The sequence below is a fragment of the Fusarium phalaenopsidis genome, assembly GCF_050370095.1.
Source record: "Fusarium phalaenopsidis strain FUZ10S chromosome Unknown contig_32276, whole genome shotgun sequence".
Classification (NCBI taxonomy): domain Eukaryota; kingdom Fungi; phylum Ascomycota; class Sordariomycetes; order Hypocreales; family Nectriaceae; genus Fusarium; species Fusarium phalaenopsidis.
The window spans coordinates 962,629-986,843 of record NW_028145418.1 but is presented as its reverse complement, the minus strand read 5'-3'; the positions used below and the strand labels follow the sequence as shown (position 1 = coordinate 986,843).

At 46.6% G+C, this 24,215-nt stretch overlaps 3 protein-coding genes across 3 annotated transcripts; 1 reads left to right on the top strand and 2 right to left on the bottom strand.

Moving 5' to 3' along the window:
* Positions 1–2,886: 2,886 nt before the first annotated feature.
* Positions 2,887–8,837, bottom strand: LRP88_00602 (uncharacterized protein; the record flags this gene model as incomplete). Its single annotated transcript, XM_083237310.1, has 5 exons — positions 2,887–4,007; positions 4,764–4,951; positions 5,194–5,613; positions 5,666–8,438; positions 8,597–8,837. The coding sequence occupies 5 exons, from the start codon at positions 8,835–8,837 to the stop codon at positions 2,887–2,889; spliced, it is 4,743 nt and encodes a 1,580-aa protein (XP_083107201.1).
* Positions 8,838–9,935: 1,098 nt separating this feature from the next.
* LRP88_00601 (uncharacterized protein) lies at positions 9,936–12,391 on the bottom strand (the record flags this gene model as incomplete). Its single annotated transcript, XM_083237309.1, has 5 exons — positions 9,936–9,975; positions 10,032–10,993; positions 11,056–11,560; positions 11,915–12,083; positions 12,181–12,391. 5 exons carry the CDS (start codon positions 12,389–12,391, stop codon positions 9,936–9,938), a joined length of 1,887 nt encoding a protein of 628 aa, XP_083107200.1.
* A 9,992-nt stretch (positions 12,392–22,383) lies between these two features.
* LRP88_00600 (uncharacterized protein) lies at positions 22,384–23,080 on the top strand (the record flags this gene model as incomplete). Its single annotated transcript, XM_083237308.1, has 3 exons — positions 22,384–22,451; positions 22,505–22,713; positions 22,764–23,080. 3 exons carry the CDS (start codon positions 22,384–22,386, stop codon positions 23,078–23,080), a joined length of 594 nt encoding a protein of 197 aa, XP_083107199.1.
* Positions 23,081–24,215: the final 1,135 nt, after the last annotated feature.

Genomic DNA, 24,215 nt, shown 5'->3' with positions numbered 1-24,215 from the left:
GAAACAGCCAGCAGAGGGCGTCATTATATAGAGCTTCTTGTTGCTTTGGTATCGTATCTGACCACGAGAAGACTGCCTCGATCATCCATTTAGTGGCTTGGTATCCTTGCTGCCATACAGCGCAGATGGTCAGCTTGGCTATGCTCCAACTTGATAATGGCCAATCATGAAGGCAGCACCTAAGCCCGAACACAGAACAATGTCAGGCTCTGAGCACTCAAGTGCCCAGCCAGCCAGTGGTAGACAAGTTCCAGTGGGTCCTTTTTTCGGACTAATGCATTCGAGTTTTGTATGTAGCCAGTCATCCGAGCTGCATCGCTAGCGAGGTGTGGTGTGTGGCAATGGGTAGTATAGGTGGCGCCTTCTCGTTGGTAGCATTTGTCTTCCTGTCGCGAATGATCTAGCCACTGAATCACATCGAGCAGGGCCTCAGCATTTACGCCACCAATCGCATGTGAATGGCCTGGAAAAACCGCAGATCCATTGCACGGGTGAATAACAGATCATGTGAAGCTTGACCCTTACGGACCAACAATCTATATAGTGACCTATGGGGCTCACTTAGATCTATGTTACTAGCCCCAGCTCAGAATCATATAGCTACGATCTTATTCCACTACCCACCCTATCGATTACATTTGCAGCGTTAGCTATCGAGCGCTTTGCCAGACCGTTCAATTCATACCATCTCGAACATGGCCTATCAGCAATACCATGATAATGACTGGAAAAGGATGCGGCCTATCATCGAGGATCTTCTCTATTCGGAAGCAAAAACATATGATCAGACGGCCTCGATTCTCAAGGGCCACTATGGATTCAGAGTCAGGTATGCTATAAGCGTCGCATCACATCACATGATAGCATCTGATAAGGAAATAGACCAAGCTGGATCCGAGATAGAGTTACTCGGAAGTGGGGGGTGGAAAGAACTTCACAAAGAAGCGCACCAAGCATTATCTCGAATCAGATGCCTACGAGACACCCAGCCTAGACTTATCATCTGGAACTAGGATGATGAGATCCGCGATCCGACACAACCTCAGGGTATCCGCTTCTCACCTCCACTGCTTGGCAATCATTCGTGACCAATACCTGACCCCGTCTCCTCTGGATTCCCACAAGCAAGTGCTCTTCTCTTCTGTTTCAACCTATGTAACCGGAGCCTTCGACAACCAAGAATGGAAGACCGAGACATTTTCCAACGGTATTATAGATGATTTCGAGCAATGGACGTTTGACAACCCTCCCGGCGTCTTCAAGACGTTCGCATTTCTAATTTGCGCGACTCTGTGCTGCCAGCTAGGGATGCATGTTGGGGCCCAGCTTCTGCTGGAGTCCGGACTTAAAGAACTTCCGACCTATCTCAACGCTTATTCACCCGGAAGCTCTTCTAACCCTTATTGTTTTGTTGGGGTTTTTCAGTGATCGCATGCCTACAGAGCGCAAGAAGCTTCTGGATTACTGCATCTCTACGGTCGAAGAGGCTAATCCTTTGGGAGTTGTACTTCGTCGTATACGTGACGCAGAGCACGCAGAGCACGCAGAGCATCAAAGCCCGGATAGCGACTTTCGGGCAAGCTTGCTTCATAACGTCGCGACCATATTCTGCAACAAATTGAGAGATCGACTAGGGCCCGATAAACTTGGTTATGCCATCTTGCAACCCTTGCACGTTACTGGAGAGAAAGAAGATTTCGAAAGCCTCGCATGGGACGACCCTGGATTAGTCCAGAAAAAAGATCAGAAGTTTTTCAACTCTGACCTAAACATCAAACGCTTTATCGTCCTGGCTGTTGAGAGATTCGGTGTGCGAGAACTCCTCCAGATTGAGGATACACTGAAGCGGCAGAGAAGTCTAGCAGAAACCAACAAAGACCTTGAGATGATAGACCGTTATCTGACGTCTCTTCAGCGGCCAATCCAGAGGATAGGGTTTCGGGACTGTTTCGATGACGAGGAGCTATTTAGGAAATACTGGAAGCGAACAACTGGCGACTGGGAGTCGAAGCAGGAACCCCTGTGCCCTAACCATATTATGGATATGTTGCAAGGTATTGGCAGGTTCGAGCTCTGGGGAGATACGACCGAAGTAATGATGATTAGAAAACACCTAGATCATGTCTTCTTGGCTCTAGCAACGGACCTAGGAAAGCGCTATAGGATGGTTGAAGGTGCAAGTCTCTATGGAGTATTGCAGGAAAGCTGAGATAATAGCTCGTGGGGTATATTATACCTCAATTTCAATGATATTTCTACTCAAGTCCACCCCCAGGCCCACATAGATCCACGGCACTCTACCTTGAGTCCATCGCCGTCAAGACCATCTAGTAAAGTGTTGTTTTGCTGATCCCTAAGGCTCGTCATTGCTAACCAGTTAATTAATTAAGCCTCGCAGGACGCATAGATAGTCAATTCTAGGGGTAAAGGTAAGAGGGATAATAGTAATAAAGGCTTAAGGACTATGATGGGCACGCATAGACACTTACCCCCAGGTTTGAAGGGATTCCAAGACCAGCAGGATGCAAGGTCTCTAGAGTCGCGCCGGATGCTGTGTATAGAATTCACTTAAGCGGCGATGTTCTTCGCCGAATTTAGTAGCCAAAACCGCGGCACTCAGACTTATTATATTATTCTTCTTCTTAAGGCAATAACTAGTTAGGCCTTAGATACCTTTGATTACTAGAGCGCTAGGATAGGAGAATAATAGATCTATAAATTATTTCCCCTCTACCACCCTGATTAGGTAGTGCTTAGTTTACGCCCAACAATCATAAACCCTAGGCCGTTTATCCCCTCATACCTACCCTATCGCATTAGCTAACATTCGCAACCTATATATCGCCGTCCTCTGCTTCCCCCCAAGATGCTTCTTCGTGTGTTCAGCTATGTGTGCCACCACGGACCGCCACGCATCCGTCGAATATACCGGCCCGCCATCACCGGGTGGTCCATCTGGCCTAGAACCCCCTCGTCGTTGATCCATTCGATACTCACCATATTCAGCCTGCTCTGCACCTCCATCATCCACCCTGATTCTTCCGGCCAGGTCGAGAAGGCATCGTCGAGCACAATGACCTTGCTGTAGTGCACTATCGCTCGCAGCCGTTCCCCGAGGTCGATATCCATCGGCATCGGGTTCTTGTGGAACCGCCCTCGGCTGATAAAGTCCCTATCGCCATCATCCCCCGACACCACCGATCGGGCGAGGACCGCAATCCACCACACGAGCGGGTTGTTCCGCGGCGTCGACTTAGGCTTCCTCAACGCCTTCATAAGCAGCAGCTGGATCGGTGCCCAGACGCCCTCGAACCCTCCCTTCTCCCGCCTCCGCGCTATCGCCTTGAGATCCACCTGCCAGACCTCTTGCTCGATATCTAGAATGTCGTCGATCTGGCTCTCCGTCAACCGCATACCCATCTCCTCCAGCGTGCCCTCGTCTTGCGAATGACAGATGAACCCCACCAGGCTCGTCCAGATGGACTGGTATCGTCGTCGCCGACTGAGGTCGCAGACGGCCGCGAGGCTCTCAAACGCACCTCGACCCTCATCTTCCCCGCTCTCATCCATGCTGTTCAATGCGGCCCGCGCCGCCCGTGGCCATCGCTCCGTCATGGCCTCTATCCCGTCCAGCCCGTTCCAGAAGGCCGACTGGATGATCATGCGCCTCTGACGATCCTGGACAAATCTGCGTCTCTGCTCTCTCGCATCCTCGCCGCCACTCCTGAACTGCACAACCTTGCGGTTCGGTGCCAGCGCTGCATCCGGCGTGGGGCTCGTCGCCGATAGGTATCCGATCCAGTTTCTCTTGATCCTTTTCCAGACTTCATCGTCCTCTGCCTCCCCTGGGCGGAGGAAGTTCATCTCCTGGAGCCATCCCTCGCAGGCTGCGCGGTCTGTATCTGATAGCCGTGCCATGCGGTGCGGAGCCTCGTTGTGCTCTGTTGGTAGATCTGGCTGTGTGGACCGCTCAAGCGCGATCGTGTAGAGTTCTGTAGCCGTCATGACTGGATATGCCGGATGTATGCGTTGGCCGTGAGTGTAATTCTGCTGTAATGTTAAGGTAATTGGTATTTGCCGTGAAAAAGGAAATTTGTGAAGAACTATTGAGAACCTTGCTCTCTCCCTCTGACTACTGCAGGTTATGGTTCTATATCACGTGACCTTTGAGATTATGCTACCTACCCTGCTGCTGCTACCTATCCTCAAGCTTGGCTGTTGCCATGTAATATGGAGGCCGCTAGTTTTCGGTCTTATTACTGGACGATCATGAGTCGATCGAGCCAGCCGAAGCAGTTAAGCCACTTGAAGTCCTCACTTAAGAGATGTCAAGGCAATAGAATGATTGTTCTACACTGAGAAGTTCTGGCAATTTATAAAATGGCCTCGTAGTGATGGTAATTCAAGTGCAGCATGCTTTTGAAGAATTTGTTTACTTGTAACCCTGTCTTAGCTACCTATCATTAATAATAGCCGAGCATCTATCTACCCATTCTTCCTTATTACTCTTGAATACACTGCCAATAAAACTCCTCGGCTCCTTCATGAGAAATATTAGGTCGTTACGTAATTTGAAGAGCTCGTCTTTAGGCGTGAGACGTGACTCGCAGTTGCGTGGGCTATCCCGATTGCCCTTGACTTTAATCCAACCCAGTTCTCGAAGCATTCGGTTGTTGACCCCTTTGTGCTCTACGGTTACAGACGGTTAGGTAATCAGTCATCCTATTTCGTCGACGTTGAACGGGACCGTGGATATGACTCACCGATTTTCTTCGTCATCTCAGACACCCGCAGCACTGAATCACGGTCTTTGTCCCATGGAAATGCCTCCGGCCGCAGGAACCAGAGCATTCTCGTCACCATGTTGGCTGCTAGAAGAGCCGGGTCCCTTCTCCTAGTCGTCACGTTGAAGGCCTTTGTATTGGGCCGAACCTCGGGGTTGCACTCGACGCTGTGATGGTTAACGTGAGCATGAGCATAAGATCACATAATGGATCCTCGAGGCATTCTGTCAGACAGCAGTACGCCACACAGTAGTGGGATAGTACGCCCTGATCTCCTTTCGCGAATAGCCGACGTATCTCGGTGAAGCCTCTTTCCACAATATCTGGGATCTGCTTGAACGGTATCTTACAGCCTAGATCGATTCGTGGTCGGATCCTCGCTCGCTTGACGCCAACCGAATCGACCGACCTACGAGCCTCCGCCTCGAGCGCCCGCCTCTTGAGGCTGTCGGGCCGAGCCGCGAGGACAGTGGCGGATGCAGCTGCTCCGACGAGTTGTACTACCTGCTGATGCGTCAATCTCCGGCGATGAGAGCCAGGTACCCACTCGATACTCGCAGATACCATAGCAGCTGCGATACCCGAGACCCACTGGGCCCTCGTTGCAAAGACGCCTCTGGTGTGTTGGATGGCGGCCCGGAGGATAGAAGGCCATGTCGAATGTGTCGGTGCGATAGACTCAACTCCTGGGTGACCCTTCCTGCCGCCCTCCATCAGAGCAACGAACATCTCTTCTGCAAAGTCGCGTCTCGTCTTTAGCACCATCCTCGATTCATCTGTCGGACGGTCATCGAACTTGAGTACTTGCGCTGATAGTTTTTCGAAATTTCTGTGATGATGTCAGGAACGCTGGGGAAGCTAAAGAGACTCCTGGCACGTACGATGTTTTGAAGGGACTGTCTTGCGCCTCCCAGGCCTCTAACGCAATCATCGCCCGAGCACTCTCCTCGTTACCCGTGTCGGCATCACCATGCGATCCAACGCCGTCCCTACCGCCACTACGGATACCACGGTTCAAGCCACGACGAACTTGGCGCGCGATAAAAGCGGCCGTCTCTGGTACCCATAGATCTCGGAACACCTCGTGGAGAAATGTCGTCATCCTGTCCATCCCGTCTATCGATCGACCCCCAAGTTCAGCAAACCACAATTGACTGTGTCGGTTGGATGCCACCGTTCTATCGTAGTGATACTCTAGCGAGGCAACGTGCATCAGAACGGGCCGTCCGTTGCTCAACTGTGGCCATCCCACAAGGTTGACGAGTCCTCGCCCTTCTCGGATGTCCAGCATTCGCGGCGATATGAATGGCCATCCGCATGTTCTTAGACTATCAATCGTACCGAGAAGCCTCATAACTTTGGTAGGGAGCACCCTCGGGTCCCCGGTGAAGCAAAAGTTGCCCAGTCGATCGAGCGCAGCGACACCCTCGGAGAGAGCCATGCCCAGTCCTTTCGACCCAGCCTCGCGGAAGCGGCGGTCCATTTCTGCTATGGCTGCCTCCATAACCTTGGCGAAAGCCACCATGACTCCTGGGAAGATATCAGGAGAGAAACGCCGGAGGATACCTGCATAAAGCTGTTTCTCTTTGAGGAAGAGTCGCATGAGCTGGAAGATGGGCTGTAGTACGCTACTGAAGTTTCGACGACGGCGCACGAGTCGTGGAGCATCGATGGAAATAACCTGCTCGAATCGGAACGCAAACTCATTCGCCTGCATGGCTGCCTCAACCCTTTGTCTCTCCCGCGCAAAAGGTGTCGATGCGCCAGGGTTGTCAGGTGTGAGTCGCCCCCGCACCTGGGCCAGTAGCCGCTGTTGCTTGTCCTTGAGCCGCGCCGTGCGCTGAGCCTCCGTCGAGGGGATGGTGAGAGCAGCTGTGGCGAGACCGTGGCTGGCTAGCAGGTCGTGAGGCCCATGACGGATAGACCGTTTCAGGTTGGAATAGCCCTGGAAGAAGCCGAACGAAAGCACGTCGGCACCCTGGTTCTGGTGGCTCATGTTCTCCTTCATGACAGTAAACAGGTCACTATCCAGGAAGGCAGGTGGACGATCCGATGTGAAATTGCCGTACGCTGGGTGGAAGCCGAGTGGGTAGAAGGTATAGTTGCTCCCGTAAAACTCCCCAGCCACCCGGTTACGGTCGGCAAGTAAACATACAGGAGGACCTGGTCTTCCTTCTGCATCGGGATGCTTGTTTGCTGCAGTGCAATGAACGTCAACAGCCAGGGCATAGGAGACGTGGCTGATGTTGTCGAGGTTATACTTCGCCTCAAGGGCCTCACGCAACCGCATCAGGCCAGGACTATACAACGCATCATGTTCTCTCTGGTCCTCCGTTGCTGGTACAGATGCTGATGATGGAGGTAGACTGGGTGGCGAGACGTCTGGCGCTTGCCTTGGACGGACGTCGCCACTACCGTCAGTATCTGGGCTCAACGGCTGCTGCTGGGAGTTGTCTTGCCCATCGTATTGATGCTCCTGATCATCTTGTAGCTGAGTCCCGTTATGTTGGCCCACATCAGTGTTCTCGGATTCGTTCATCCATTCAAGGAACCTCCGCTCCCGCTCTTCATCACCATCACCATTGTTGTCGTCGTCACCATTGTGCCTGTTCGCGTCGGCTTCGCCGTCAACAATACCTCGATAATCCGTATCGATTCGCCCTGGACTGAGGCTAGGTGGTATTTGAGAAGCAACATCATCGTCCGCCCTCTCCGACACGAACAGGCTATCGTTGTCTTCCACTTCGACGGTTGGTTGATCATCGTATAGCTCGTCGAGCTCATCCTCTCGTTCCTCCCCTCTAATTCGCTCCCATCCTTGCTGTGTCGCCGGCAAACTATTGTTTTCTCCATCATCATCACCGTCGTCGGTCTCGTTGGACTCGTCGTCCAGACCGTCGAGATAGGCTGGCCTGATGACTGTCTCTTCTTCGAGGTTCGCTATGCCTTCGTTGACTTCTATGTTGATGTTGGCGCCATAGTCGTACGCGTGGAAGGCGGGCTGATGATCGGTCCAGAAAGGGTCGTCTTCTACGGAGAACCTTTCGAGGAACTCCGTCCAGCCATCCATGAATAGTGTCTGGAATATGACCCACTTGTCAAAGGCAATCATCTGCGTCTCCTTGCCTCCGAGGGCCCACCTCGGCTCAACACCTTCACCAAGGAGCTCACCTTGAAGGAAGATGTCCTTGATGTACGATGCGAGTAACAGAGCACGGCCCTGTACGAGGGCAGTCCTCGTATGTGTTGTATCGTGTCGTCGGCGGGGGTGGTTGGTCCCAGCAGCTCTCTGGCTTGGATGCATGACGATGAACCAAGCTTCTCGAGTGGCGCCGGTGGCAATGCGGAAGGTACGGCCGCTCAGGTCGAAATCGACGCCCTGCACATGCTTTGCGACATATGGGGCACTCCAGTGGCGAAAGGATATTGTGATATTGTCAAAGAAGTGGCTAGACCGGCAGATCGGCCGACGCGGTAGACCGACGATGCTAACGAAATCGAGCCGAAATACGGGGTAATAATCGTCGTCCTCGCTCGCCGCCTTTGACCCTGTCTTCTTGCTCCCATAGTCCAATACAACTCGGCGCTGGAGGAGGTCAAGAGCACGTGTCCCGTCGAAGGCTTCGTCGTTCGTCTCGTCGATGAGCTCGTCAGCTAACACGACATGTCAGTCAGGACACCCCAGACAATTTGAAAAAACTAGCAGCGCGTTCTGGCTCAGGTTCTAGGTGGGGAAGAGCGTAGGAAGGGAAGGGAAAGGACTGAAATAAGTCACTGCTCCTACACGCTCTTCGAACAATGCTGTGCCATACCATACATCCAGGAATCACCGGCGCGACGGTCTACCCTCCAGCCTCTTTGAAACTGGTCTGTAGCGTCTTCTGTGCTGACTGCACTCCCTTGGATGCTCGCGGGCTCCTCGAGATAATGTTCATCGGCCGAGAACGGCGATATAAGCTCTCGCGCCTCTTCTTGGTCCTCGCCGTCATCAATGTCAGGACCATCAGAGCGAACATCGAATTCGATTTCTTCTGGAAGCCCTAAGCACGACATGGTAGGCTTCTCAGCGTCCGTCACAACGGTTATGTTGACCAACGAGAGGTGACCCTGATGCTCAGAGGATGCTGACTGGTGACGAAAAGGATATGAATTAACATGAAGGGTACGGGGGAATGACAATACTGAGGAATACACACTACTTGTTTCTGTCAGGAATATTCCATCATCGTCACCTGCGAAACTGCTCGCTGATTTATAGGATTCGGCTACTGTGCAAACTGGTACGGCTAGACGCGAGACGCGTCGCTCTGCCTCGTGCTGTCGTGGTCGCAACTGAAGCTCTTTACCAAAGGGACCGCGTCTTCAGTAAGGTTCGAAAGGAGAGCAGCTACCGTACCTACCGCCAGCTTTACCCCGAACACATCCATAAACAACCCGGGCCGGCATACCCAGGGTTAGGTGTCCGAGCGCGCGTGTGGCTGATGTCAAAACCTGAAATATACAGCGCTATCTCATGCATCTTCTTCGAATTATCACACGGAATGACATCAAATCCCTCGTGATGCCCTTATGCAAAGGGTTAGGGCGAAACCCGCGGGAAATGAGGTGGCTTGCTCGTCACAGGCACTATGAAACTCTGCAAGCTTATCACAGTTTAAAACAACAAGGGTACTCTACCCCCAGTCCAGTTCTTTCCGGCCTATCCGCATCTTTTTCCCTGTGTTTTCAACCTTTACCAGTGTCTGACTAGCCATCAGTTCCAGCAGGAGCGTACAAGTGGTCGCGATAGGAACGATTTTGGCCTAGCCTAGCTGTATCAATAACTTCTCACGGGTTAAAAACAATACATTTGGTCAAAAATTATGGCTTTTATTATCATTACTATTATTTTAATTACTGCTGCTTATTGTTTATTTATTGCTGTGCGACTGCCGATGGTTCGCCGGATTGAATCGTATATCTTTGGTATAGGGTATGGCTCGCTCGTCGTTCCCAGCTGCCGCCCCGCCTGCCCTGCGGAAGGATCAACGCTTACTTCCGGACGTCGCTACAGGCCCATCCATCCAGGATGATCTCTTTTGTGGCTGCGAGCTAAGGGCTTGTTCCTGGTGACGCTGGCGTTGTCGTCTCGCCCTAGTCATCTGGGATTGGCTAGGGCTTGGCCGCCCGTTCGGTAACGTTGTCCTGGTTGCTGGTGATTGGTGGATCCAGCCGTTCCCAACATCTCCCTTTGGTAGTTTCTGCAACGGACGGCCGACTTCAGCTGCAATGTAAGACTTCTGAGGAGGTGGCTGATAACCGTGATCCGCGGCATTCCTTGCATGTGTTCCGTCTTGGTGGCGGGGGCTTCTCAGTGCCGTCTCCTGGGCTGGAGGCAATCCAGCGAACGGCGGCAACGAAGGTGGCTGCTGTTGAGGATGTCTTGATGGCTGGCGCTGTTGCCGCCGCTGCTGCCGCTGCTGCATTCGGAGTAATAGGTCTTCTTCCATGGCCATTGTGCGCCCGCCGTCACGCTGTGCCCTGTCTGCCGTGTTGATCGGAACAAACCTTTGCGAAGATGGGGGGCTCGATGATACGGCACCCTGTTGTTGACGGAGCACTTCATTCGGGACGTGGCTGATACGCTCGTCTGGCAAGTGCCGCTGCTGTTGCTGCTGATCATCGTGTTCGGAAATTGCAGTGGCGGACGTCATTCCTGCCAGGATCCTCTCGTACCCCTGGTATGCCGCCTGGATCGCTTGGAGTGCTTCGCCTGACCAAGGATTTCCTTCGTCAGACTCGTTGCTTTCCACTGCTTTGCGGCATCGATCGGAAGCCCATGCGAGGACAGCATGATCGATATAGGCACCAAGTTCGCTCGAGGCGTACACGCCTCTCAATGCAGGATTCTCCTTCACCTCGGGAATATTTCCCAGCTGACTACAGATAGCTCGTGTGATGGCCGAAGCCGGTGGTCTGTGGCGCATCTCAGTCTGCGGCTGGTGAATCGCGTCATCCGCGCCGATGCGTTCAGGGATCGAATCCTCCCACACCGGACGAAATGCAGGACCAACAGCGTGTTGGACGATGTGAAATAAGCCCATCCAGAGATCGCCGGTGCTGAAGCGTTCTGCATATTGCTCATAATGTTCTTCTGGCATCAAGTCGAGATAGTGTTTCGTCGAGGGATCCCTGAACTCGGTCATATGGCTGCGGACGTAGTCGAGGACCTGCCTTCCAGGGTCCGTGAACGCAGGTCGAGCCAGGACGCGACATCGTCGGCGCCATCGACATCGTCGTCTTCTCTGAGCCGAGTCCACCAATCGTCTCCATAAGCAGTCGCCTTGAGACTTTTGATCGCAGGCACCAGGTCTTCTCGTCGTAAAGGCTTGTTGTTCTCGTGAAGACCGATGATATCAGCGGGTTGGGTGTTGACCCAGCGCACTACATGGTCCATGACCTGTGCCATGACCTCGCCTTCCTCCTTTTTGATCCGCAATAAAGGCTGCACATCCGGAAAACGAAGAGTAAGGTTCTGTTGAAGATGGCGGCAAAGACTGTCATAGGCTTCCTTGTCAAGCGAGGTCAGAAATCCGGTTCGCCGTGTTGCCTTTGTGCTCGGTTTGCCAGTGGAAGGAACCGATGGAGTGGAGTTGCTATCGCCGCTGCTACTGTCCTCCTTGGGATAAAAGACTTGGTATACATCTGCAGCATCATAGGTGTCGTTTTTGAGACTGCAGGCGAGCATGGTCCAGTCTGAAATCTGAATGGACTCAGAGGCGGAGGCAGGAAGTGCCCTTAAAGTTTCGAGTATCTGATAGAACGTATCGAACCAATACTGCTCGTGCAGGACGATGGTACACCCAAGTTAGCCACATATTATTCTAGGCAAGGCTTGATCCGAGACTGTCTGGGGTGGGAGAGGTGAATGAATAAATGGTAGGTCCATCACGGATGTCAAGGGTGAGTTACTCACATCGTCCAATCTGTACCCTGCGATCTGATACCATTTTGAAATGTTGAATGTGGTTCTCCCCAGAGAGGTTCGACACCAGCGGGTAATGCGAGGTCTCCACCGCTCGCTTCTCCACAGCGTGACGAGACGGCTGATGGGAAAGCGAGCTTCACTTGTCAGGCACAGGATATCCAACATCCTTTTCTCGATACCCTTCTTGTTGACATTTTTCTCGGCAGAAAATAGAGTGGGGTCCCGGTCAAAGGCGGAGGCGAGCTGTAACCAGATCTGACCATGTGTATCGGGCAGGGTGAGATCGCGACGGTTGACACGAAGCTTGATGTCAAGTTCGACTGGTAGAGTGTCTGTGTATAAGGATGAGTATTGTTTGTTATGTATGTATAAGTAGTATATCAGGTAGAGAAGATCTGCGGATTGGGGGTGATTGAAGAGGGGTCACACCTTTGTCGTAAAATTCGCAAATCCACCACAAATCGCTCGAATCAGAATCCGTCTGTTTCACGTAGTCTTTCAGAGCCTCGATGCGATGCTGGCCGGCCATGAGCTCAGGTTTCTCGTCGCCGTTGAAGTCGGCCCAGTTTTTGAAGGATAGCACATGCTGACGTCGGTCTTGGGCAGTGCTCTGATCAGCGTCTGGGATGGCGTCGATCATTTTTTGAACGGCGGCAGCACTGCAGGAGACCTGGACGTAGTGCTGCTCGGCTCGACGTGCGAGGCCGCCATTCTGGAAAGAGCGACAAAGATGGGCGACGTGATTGCGGTCGAGGGGCCTGTTGTTGCCACGAGACCAGGCGGAATGGAGGAGATGGATGGGCAGCTCAGCGACGGCGAGGCGGTAGGGCTCCGCCTGTTTCCTCAGGGAATCGACCTCGGTGAAGGAAGGTGGAGGAGGCTTTGGTGACTTGGCGGGCTTAGGTGGTGATGATGGGGTATCGTCGGGGACGGGAAGTAGGGAGGAGAGGTGGATAGACGGGGTTCACGGGAAGGGTGGGTAGGGGTAGTTTTCAGCCGTTTGGAGGGCCGGGGATCGGGGTTGGATTTGGGAGGTAGAGGGCGACCAATTTTGATCATTGTTTGTGATGATTGATTGATGATTATTATTATTGGGATTTATTGTTTGTGATTTATTTTATTTGATGTGGGATGTGGAATTGTAAAAGGGTAAGAAGCAACAGGTGGGAAGAGATGAGGGTTCGGGTTATTATATTGAATGGGAGTGTTAAGGTACAGGGGGTGGGGAAGGTGACTAATTAAAAGAAAGGAAGACGGGAGACGGGAGACGGGAGACGGGAGACTTCTGGGCTGCTAGTCAAGAATTAGATGTCGTCAAGAAGTGGCCAAAGGAGCATAGATGGTAGTCAGGGGAGAACGAATGAGAAAGGTGGAGGAGAGATGGAGGCTTAGAGGTTTGAGGAGGGGAGGGTGCGCACGGACACCTAAACCCAGGTTTAGGTGGGGAGGGCGTCCAAAAATGGCAAGTTTACTGGTAGGCTTCTAAAATATTAGGGGCTCGTGGTATGGATAGCCCAAAGACGCATAACTTTTAACCCTAACCGGGACCGGTTCGGGGTGATCTTTGACTGCAATCGCTGCTTATTATGTTTTAAACTTAGTTATAGTTAAAAGTAGAGAAATAGCTCCTTAAAAAAACTCCCAGGGACTACTTAAGTTTTAAACCCTCCTAGCCCCCTCTTATAGCTACCCCTTGCCCCAGCCTTAATAACATAGCCGCCGTAATATAACAGCCCCTGGCTAGTTATAAAGCCACATATAATACTCTTTAGCTATATATGCCCCTAAAAATTAGATATATAGCATATAAATAACTATTACCTACTAGATTCTACCTAGTATACTAAAATACCTTTTTTTATTTTTTTACTCCCTCTTTCCCCCCCTTTTCTTTAAATATATTTAATTATATATTATTATCTCCCTAAAATAAATATTAATATCCCCTATATAATCTATAGCTCTTCTAATACTCGCCGATATACCCACTACCATTCCGCCGCCTACTGCTCTCTTAAATATTAATAAACTAACTAGCGCACCTATTGCCTTCTCTATGCTAAGTTCTTAGACTAAGCCTAAGGCAACTTTGCCAACCGCCCTTCTCTAATATATTACCTTGCTATTTTCTTCCCTATAGATAAGAAATAGCCTTCCCTTATATAGATAGATACTAAGAAGGATAAATACGAGGCTAAGCCCTACTTTTACTTAGTCCTAGACTAACTCTTATATATTCCTAGAAACAAATATATTAGCCGCGGCCTATGCTAAATAAAAGGTAATATCCTTTATGGAAGGCCTAGTAATCTAGATATTATCTATTTATAGTTCCTAAATCTAGATATACTAACCCGCAATATTAAAACCAATTAGGCAATCCACGGAATAGTCCTAACCCTAATTAGTAATACCTAGGGCGAGTTTATCTAGAAGGGCCTAGTCATTATAGTAATAAGAAAGGGTTCTAGCTTTAAACCACGCTATTCTACTAATATCACTCTCACTGCCTACTATAATGCTATTAATTACCTCGGCTATTATAGGGATATAATTAAAAGTATAATTAAACCTAGTTAAGATAACTACTTCACTAAGCGCGTACTAGCCGATAAGATATTAAAGGTCATTAGTATCTAGATTAACTACCGCCGCGACTAGGCTACTTGGCACGAGCCACAAATAATTAAGGTAGCTATGCCTAAGACGCACCCTCTATTTAACCTCGAGGGCGATAATCCATGCGACATCCCTTTACTCTTTGGCCTAGAACTAGTTATAAAGGCATATAATAGTGGCATTTATAAAAAGGATAATGGCCTACTGTCTAATAACCTAAAAAACCCTCTAGTCGAGCTCCTCTTAATAATAATATCTATTAAAAATAGGGAATAGGTTTATATACTAAGTTATTAGCGTTACTTATGTCTTAGTAATATCCTTTTCGTCTATAGGTCTAAGCGGGATCTATAGATTAAAGATATTAATGCGCTTTATAACTTAATTAAAGAATTTATAGTATTATTTATATTAAAGGAGGATATATCTAACCCTAATATAGAGGATAGGCTAATAAAATAACTTAAAAAATAAGGTTTTAAGCATAATATCTAAAATTATTAATTCTTACCCTAGCTGCCTTATATTATAGTAATAAATTATTATATAGAGGTAGAGTCCCTTAGGGTGCGAATTTGCCTAGCATTAGAGAATAAAACTATAAGAGGAAATATAAGGCTTAAAAGTTCAATCTGCTAGGCAATTAGCCGCTATTATCGCCAGACTAGCCCGCCTACCTTACATATAGATACCTATTTTCTAGGTCTGGTTAGCATAGCATACTTATAGGGCTAATTATTTATTAATTATTTCACCTTTTCTATAAGTAAATCAATTAATATTTCTTCTAAATCCCGCCTCTAAAGAAAATCTACCTTATAAGCTATATAATAATGCGCCTAGAAGATAAAATCTCGCGTATTAATGAGCGCCTAGTTGGTTTTTTCTTAACCCCCCCTATACTATTATCCTAACCTACTATAGCTAACTAGCGTAAATCCCTATCTACCCTCTCTAATACTTAACCCCTAGTTTATCTTCTTAACTTTGGGCTATATTAATACGCTCCGTAAAATAAGGCTATGAATTATCTATCTAATTAACCATTTTATAAAATATAAATAATTATATATATAATGCGAGCCCACTTATATATAGTTAGTTAGTAGGTAAACTTAAATATATAAATTATCACATAGTCGCCTATTTTATTATCTAAAACCCTTACTCTTATTTACTAACTTAATTTATCCTTTTACTCTTTATATTTATAACTTTTATTAATACTTTATACTATGCGATATAATAATAATAAAAAAGCCCCTAATATCCATGCCTAAGCTATTAGTAGCTAATAAATCGCTACTAAAACCTAATAATATATCGCCTCCCCCTAAAGATTTAAAGGACCCTATTTATAGCTTCTTCTCGTTTATCTAAAAGTATTATACTAGTAATAAGTTTAAATGCCTCGAAGGAATATACTAGGAGAATATAAGCCTTAAGAATAATATTAAAGGGCTTTAAACCGCTTATAAGTAGAACCTTAAAGCCCTCGCAAAGTTAGATAATAAATAGTAATCTAAGTATGATAAGCTTAAAGAAGTTAACCGCGCTAGAGATAATATTATAAAGTAGCTAAAAGACAAAAGATAAGCCTCATAGGCGCTTAAGGATTAAATTTAAAATATAGAGGAGTATATAAAAATAATAATAGCGATATCTAAAAATTAGGAGTCCTAGGCTATTAATCTAGATAATAAGGAGAAGGTAAATACTACTTGCTTAAAGTATGCCTAGAAAGAGAAGAAAAGGCTTAAAGAGGAGCTAAAATCTATATAAAAGTAGCTAAAGTCTAAGACTATGGAATTAGGCTAGGTTTAGGACTAATTTAAAGTAATTTACTCCTTTGTCATTAAATTAAGGAATCTTATAGAAAAAGAGACTAAGATATATATATAAACGACTAATTTCCTCCTTTTGTTTTAGTATAACCTAGGTCTAGTAATTAATATCATAATATAGCCAGACCTTATTAGCTAATTTCTTTAACCTTACTCTTAAATACATAGAGACTTTCTTATATAGCGACCTCGATAATGCTTATTTTGCCGACCACTCCCGCTAGAAGGAGCTCTAGGTATAGGTATTAAGTAAGCAGCGAGTCCTACTACTAGCTTCTAACTTACTAGCTACTAAGCAGATAAGAGTTATCGCCGGCCTTATTATCTTCGGTAAGGCACTTACCGAGTATATCTTTAGGCCCACCTATATCACGCATAGCCGCGAGCTCAATGACGTCCTAGTTTACCTCGGCACCTAGGACCCTCTTTAGGAGATATATGTCCGCAGTGCCTTGCTAAAGGTGCTCCCCGATAGGTAGGAAAAGAACCGGGCAGCTGCGGTTAAGTCAGTCACTATATACATATCGGGTATATTAAGCATCTTAGTGCCTTCTTCGCGATAAAGCGAGTTTAAATCTGGCTTAAAGTAAGTCTCTAGCTAGATATGCCGCGGTTAGTCTAAGGTTTAGTAGCTAGAAGATAGGGTTAGGCCTAGCTTCTCCTTTGACTTTTCTAAGGATTAGTAACTATTACCGCCACTAAGCGCCTAAACCCCCATAAAGTCCAGCTCATCACAATCTACATAGTCATCGACACAGCAGAAAGGCAAACGCTAGAATTAATAGTAATCTACTACCCTTCTTAGCTTACTCCTAACCGGGGAGCCCAGAGAGGTTATATAGCCCGCGTTTCTAGCTATAACCCCCGAGCTACCACGAGAGGAGGGGGAGGAAGAGGATAAAGGCATAATCTCCTCCTAGGAATTAATCCACTAAGGTTATATCCTTATAAAGGCATAAGCAAAGGAGGCAGAGCAAGAGAGAGATACCAAAGAGGAGGCTTCTTATAGGTTTAGGAAGACTACTCGGCAAAATGGCAGTAATCCTTAATGGCTATTAGGAAGAAGGCAGGACTTAGCTATAAGTATTTTTTTTTATTCCCCGGGAAATTTAAGTAACGCGGCAAATAAGCCATAATAAGTTAATAATATAAAACCCTATAAAAAGAAATTACTTTTTTTTATCTAATATAGCCTAATTATATTAGTTAAACTAGACTTAGCCCTTTCCTCTTATTTATTTACTTACTTATTATTATTTATAATTAGCTTCTCTTTTATTAATTAACTTCCCGGTCTAGTTTTAATAGAATTAATAATATATTATTTACTTATCTATCTAGCTCTAGTTACCCCTATTATTATTTACTACTAATATCTTATTATTAGTAATAGCTAGAAGGGAATTATATTATTAAGAAATAAGGGTAGGTAAAGTCTTAGGGGTTTACGGCCAATAAGCTTATTCTAGCTAGTTTTATCCTAGCTGATTTTATTCTAGCTAATCCCCCCCGGTCTAATTTATATATAACTTAAGTAATAATTTATATACTTTTAATTTATCTACTATCCCTAATTATATTTATCTAGGCATAGGTTATAAATAGGGCCCTAGGCTTATATATTAAAGTACTTCTACTTATATTAGTATTTCTCGATTTAAAATATATACTTCAGCCCTAATAAATCCCACTTTCACTAAGTGCTCGCGCGATATTTCCAATCTTAACTCTATTTCAAATTAATAAATAAGCGCTATCTTTAATATTAAAAGCTCGACTTAGCGCATAATACTATCTATTATATATAGCCCGCCTAACGCCTTAGATTTATTATTATTATTACGCCTATACTCTTTAACTCTCTCCTCTATAGTTTAAATAGCTTACTAATTCTTATATACTACTCTTAGGCGTCTATAATATAATAATAACTATATTAGTAGGGTTATTAGCTACTCTCTTATGGCCCTCCTTAAACGCTTTTATAGCCTCTATGACTTATTAGTCCTATTTGTCTATATAGTCTAGTTTATTTCCTCCAAAGAATTTAAGGCAATATTAGCAATTTGGCTCGCTTATTCGCGACTATACCGCTTAAAGTGTTTCTAAAGACTTTCTTACTTCTCTGCTATTTATATCCTAACCCTTAGCTATAAGAAATAGCGATATTCTTTTATATAATATATTATATCTATAGATCTTAAAGCTATCTAACTGGTTTTTAATATACCACCTTATCTGGAGTCAGGGGTAAGACTCTGACCCAGAGGGCTATTACTCCTCGCCTATAGTAGCTTATAAAAAAGTCAGTCTAGCTTATCTAAAGTCCTATCCTAAATGCGTCTAACTATGCGAAGCTAAGGTGGTCGACCAGCCTCTGCGATAAGAAAGATCTATCCCTTCTTAAATAGCTCTACGGCGCAGCTAAGCTAGAGAGCATCAAGGCTAATACGATCGCGTATACTCTTAACCAAGTCTCAGGTAAACCAATAGTAGCGGCAGCTCATATTATCAGCGCTATCCATCCACCCTCTATCAGCAAAGCAATATCTATAAACTTCAAAAAGCGCTTACGAAAGGTTATCCTACGTCGAGATATAACGATCTATATCATCGACCTTCCGCGTCGGGATAGATAGCTTAGAAAACCCCATCGACTTAGCCAAAGGGCCGATATAAATAATAGAAGCCTAAGTAAGGCGGCATTTAAGATTTACCGCCTGGCTCTCCTTCGTCGTTATAAGGAGCTTAGTATCTAATAGCCACGGGAGGATCTAGTGAGTTAATAAGACGATCCGCCTAAGCTGCGCGTACTATTGCGTCGCCTTAGTTAACCCAAGCGTTATCTCGACGAGCTTAATATTACGGCGTATCGCGATATAAAAAAGGAGAGAAGACCAGCCTCTTCGATGCTTTATAGATATATCTATAGAACTAAGTGAGAACAGATTATCAAAGAGATCTATCACATTAGTTAACCGCAGCTTATTTCTAGTAACAAGATAAGGTTAGGTATAGTTAATGTCACGCTGGCGATTATAAAACAAGTCTAACAGCCCGTCATAGCAGAAGGCCAGAGGACTAGACTCCGGGTATCTAATTATCGCCTCATCCGTAACGTCAGAGCCTATCTTCCACTTAGTGCTCTTTAGAGCTACGCGCTAGATATCCCGCTAAAAGAGTTTAATAGCTATAGAGTAGAGGTATTTAAGCCATAGCCTCCTTGCTACCACGTTCTCATAGACTTAGTACTATCCTACCTAGCTCTAGGCTTACCATATCCGGATATAAACATCGCGAATATCCTTAAGCACTCGCTATTACCGCTTATAGTCCTAGCATAAGAGGTTATTACTAACCGCTAGTTAATCACTAACTTTAGAAGTAAACCGCTAAGTATTCTAGTTAAACTTCCCTAGAAGCTACTAATTAAACCTATATACCTTAGATATCTTACCTAGGCCTAGTCCTTCTCGTTATACTTTAACCACCTGTGGTTCCCCCTCCCGGGGCCGCGTATGCTATATTGACGTCTATTTATCCCCCTAGAGCACTGGCTCCCTCGTGATAAGGGATAAGTCATAGCTAAATCAAAGTCCGCGAAGTGCTATTGCTATAATGATAGTCTTAGGCAGCGAGTACTTCAGGCCGGTCTATGCCTTAATATACTTAAATAGGAAGTAGTATTAATTAATGCTAGCATAGAGGAATCTAGCTATTATCTAAGAAGGAATAGCAAAGAAGGGGTAGTCTCTTATGTTATTCTCTAATGCCTCTCTTAGCTGAGCCGGAGCTAGAGCTAGAGCTAATGAGAATAGATCTGTGATCTGCCGTAAGAGGGCTAGCGACACTTGGTCCTCCGCCTAGATGCTATATATAAATTAGTGCTATATCAGTTCGAGCGCCAACTACACCGCATTATTATCTATTTTATCCTAATTAACCGCCGGAAGGTTATGGTAGATATAAAGCTTACTAAGCCTATATATATATTATACCTAGGACTAGTGCGTATATGCTCCCCGCGTGGAGTTGCGCTAGTTAAGGAGATATAACGGGTCTAGGGCTATACTCTTAGTATGGCGGTTTTAAAATGGGTATTACTTAGCGGCATCGAATAGGACCTTAACGAGGTTATAGAACTGGCTATAGACGAGGCCTTTCTAAAGCTCCTAGCTTCCTAGCCTAGGTATAATTATCATATCTCTGGCATCGCGGAGCGTTATAAATAGGTAGGTAGTCTAGCGAATAGGTAGGCTATAGCGCTTACCTGACTTACCCTAAATAATGCCCTCTTCCCGCCTATTAAGGCGATTCTAAAGCTAACTCTACTATAGCCGATGACGCCAAAGCCTATCTAGATAGCATCGGCGCCATAGCAATACACGCCCACGCGGTCCTATCTCGGCGGGTATTAGCTAGCGCCTGATATTAATATACGTCGCCTATAGATTAATATAGGTCTCATTAACTACGGAGTCCCAGTGATAATGCCACTCTTTAAGCATTAACTCGAGCGTAGGCCGCATCTACGTCAGCTTAGTATTCTTAGTAGCTATATAGAGCTATAGGCCGGCGTACTCGGGGAAGGGAGTAGCCCTTGCCTAGACTTTATCCTAGAGAGCGGCAAGGTATTAGGACTATAATATAACATAAAAGTGCTTATAGTGCGGTCCTAACGGGTTACCCGGTGCCTCTTGCCTCTTCGTGCCTATAAATCCCCCTAGTTCCTCCTCTATATCTGCCTCCTCTTCCTTAACCACCGCTTTAACTACTAGCGCTTCCCGGGGTGCGCTCAAGTCTAACGAGGCGATAGCATGGGTTTTAGGGATATACTAGAGTATATTATTATCATTAATGATGGCTTGCATAGCGGGCAGCGTCACTTCCTCATACTAGTATATAAATCTTTCCCTCGGGATATAAGTCTATGTATAGGGATCAAAGAGCTAGCTATGAAATAGGGCAGGGAAGAAGACCTAGATATAAGTGTCTGCTAGACCGATGACGCGCCCGAGGCAGTAATTTGGGATATTATAGAGAGGCTATGTTATGGCGGCATTACTATCTAGACCACTAGGAGAAGGGATTTCTATACTAAGATAGATATTATTAATATAATTAAGAGTAATATGCGGTTAAGTATACTATTAGAACCCTAGCCTAGCGACGCCGAGGGATATTAGGAAGCTATAGAGACTATTAATATTATATAACAATAAGATCGAGTTGCGCTCTAGTCCTTATGACTAGTAATAATAAGAGTGCATACATAGGTAAGGCGGGCTTAACTCATCTGCTATTAGGCCTTCTATCGCTACCTTGCAAGCGCTGCTATAGCGGGTAGGGCTATTTTCTAAATAAATTGCCCGAGGTCTAGGGCATAGTAGATCTTATACTAGATCAAGGACTAATAGGAGATGAGTCTCGCTTATATCGCTATCTAGTGAGGTCTTACCCTCTAGCCGCTTTATAATATTAAGGAGTAAGGAGCAGGTTAGTATTAACCCTTATTCCTCGGCTACCTTTTCCACCTAAATATAATAATCATCTTTATACTACTAAGAAGTACATCCTATTATGCCATTCCACTCTTAGAATAATAGCACGGCGGGGTCAGCTAGTTCCACAGTTCTATTAGCACTACTATTAATAGGAGTCTCAAGCTCTCCGCGTTACAGCGCTATATTAGCCTACCCATCAGCCGCGGCGTTAAATAGTAATAGCACGCCAAGGTATTGTGAAATGACCTCGATCTAATATGATATAGCACTAACCTCTCGCAGATCTAGGTTATATATCCCAGACAGGTACTGTGACGATCGTGTGTTTCCCAAGGGATAAACCGGTCGTGCAGGGTTTATGTTGGCAGAGAGTGCTGGGCGTAGTCTGAGCAATAGGTTGTAAGTCACGTCTGGTAATATGCTCAATGGTATTGAGTGTAACCAAGTTGTATTGATAGCTGAGGTAGCTAGTACATAAGAAAGTACAATGAGCGTGTTCTATATACTTGGGATCAATCCTTGGACCGACGTTCTCTGGGTTCGGTCCATTGGTAGGGCCGACGTTTTCAACGTTCGGTCCTGGGACCCATGGGAGCGACGTTCGGTTTCCTCGGTCCTGCTTAGTCAGAGTGTTTTCTGCCATGCTTCCCCGCCTGGCCCATGTCATGGCCGTGACACGAGGTTCCCTCCCCGTTGGTCTTGTCCTCAAGACCAGTTTCAGCGGCCAAGTGTTGTCGGTGGGTAACTCTGACTTGTAAAAATTTCCTTTTGCTGACGTGATGTCAGGCCGGGTTTCAAGCGTACTTCTTTGCGAAAGCTTTCCGAAGCGCAGGGTCTTTCTGCTTATATTGAGGCTTTTGGTTCCGAAATCATGCCTTGTACTCGTTGTTTCCGCCAGGGTCTGTCCTGTAAGGTGGTTTCCGATCGTTCCAACCGTTGCTCCAATTGTGTTGATGCGAAGGTTGTGTGCGATGGGGCCGGCGTGGCTTCCTTCCGTGAGTGGGTGTCAGTGCTTTTTCACGGCGGTTTGGCTGATTTCTTGTAGTTGCGAAAAATATCCGGGAGCGCAAACGCCTGGAAGGTGAGGAGGCTGAAGCAGAGGCTGCTTTGGAGGAGGCGATGGCTAAGCTTGCCCGCATTCGGAAGCAGAAGAGGTTGCTCAAAGCGCGTGGTGACGAGGCTTTTGAGCGCGGCTTACGTGCCTTGGAGGAATCGGGCGAGCTCCGTGAGGAGTCGTCCGCTGTTGTGGAGGCGCATTCTTTTGGGGCCATTGACTTGATTGATTGGAACGCTGTTGGTCTTGACGAGCCTGTGCTTGGCGTTGTTGGTGGAAGTCCTTCAGAAGGCGTTGTGCACCAGTGAGGTGTTCTGGGGGTTCCCATGTGTTTTCTGAGTCGGGGTAGTCCTTCCATTTGATGAAATACATTGTTTTGCCATTGATTTTGTTCATGTCGAGGATGGCTTCTACGATGTATTCTTCTGGTCCGTCGATTTCTGTGTCTGGTTCTTTATTTGTTTTCACCTGGATGGTGTCTTGTGCTGGCTCGAGTAATGAAATGTGAAAGATTGGATGGAGCTTGACCTTGGGTGGTAAGTCCAGTTCGTAGTTATGTTTCGAAATTTTCTGCTTAATCTTGTATGGTCCGATGTATTTGTAGTCGAGTTTTTTGTTTTGTCGTTTTGTTTCGATGTTTTTTGTTGCGAGGTAGACCATGTCTCCTCCGAGAGGATCGGTCCCTCGATTCTTTTCTTATTGGCGTATGCCGTCATTTTGTTTCTGACGAATTCGAGTTCTGTTTTCATTTCTTCATGTAGGTTTCGTAATTGGTCGCTGGTGAGGATCGCCTTGGGGTTGATGATGGCGTCTCGGGATTGTCGGTAAATGTCTGGTGTGAACCCGAAATTGGCGTATGCTGGTGTGACCTTGGTGCTTTCGTTGGTTGCTGTGTTGTAGGCTAGCTGGGCAGCTGGTAGCTTTTCAACCCAGTTGTTTTGCTCGTAGTTGATATAGCATCGGAGGTATTGTTCCAGTGTTTGATTCATGCGTTCCGTTTGTCCGTCTGTCTCCTTGTGGTATGCAGTGGAGAGTTTGTGATTGATTCCCAAGTATCCTGTGAGGCTCTGCCAGAATTTTGATGCAAATGGTGGTCCTCGATCTGTGATGATCTCGAGTGGTAGTCCATGTGTTTTGGCAATGTGGAAATAGAAGAGATAGGCGAATTCTTCGGCCGTTGTTGCTTCTCTATAAGGTATGAAATAGGAGAATTTCGTGAGTCTGTCCACGATGACGAGAATGCTATCGTAGAAGTTTCCAGTGGCTGGTTCTTCTGATAGGGGTAGTTTGGTGATGAAATCCATAGTGATTGAGTCCCATGGTTGTTGTGCAACTGGGAGTGGTTGTAGTTTTCCGTATGGTTTGTGGCGTCGTGCCTTGGTTTTCGCGCAGAGGTCGCATTGGTTGGCGATGGTTGAAACAATTTTCTTCATATTAGGAAAA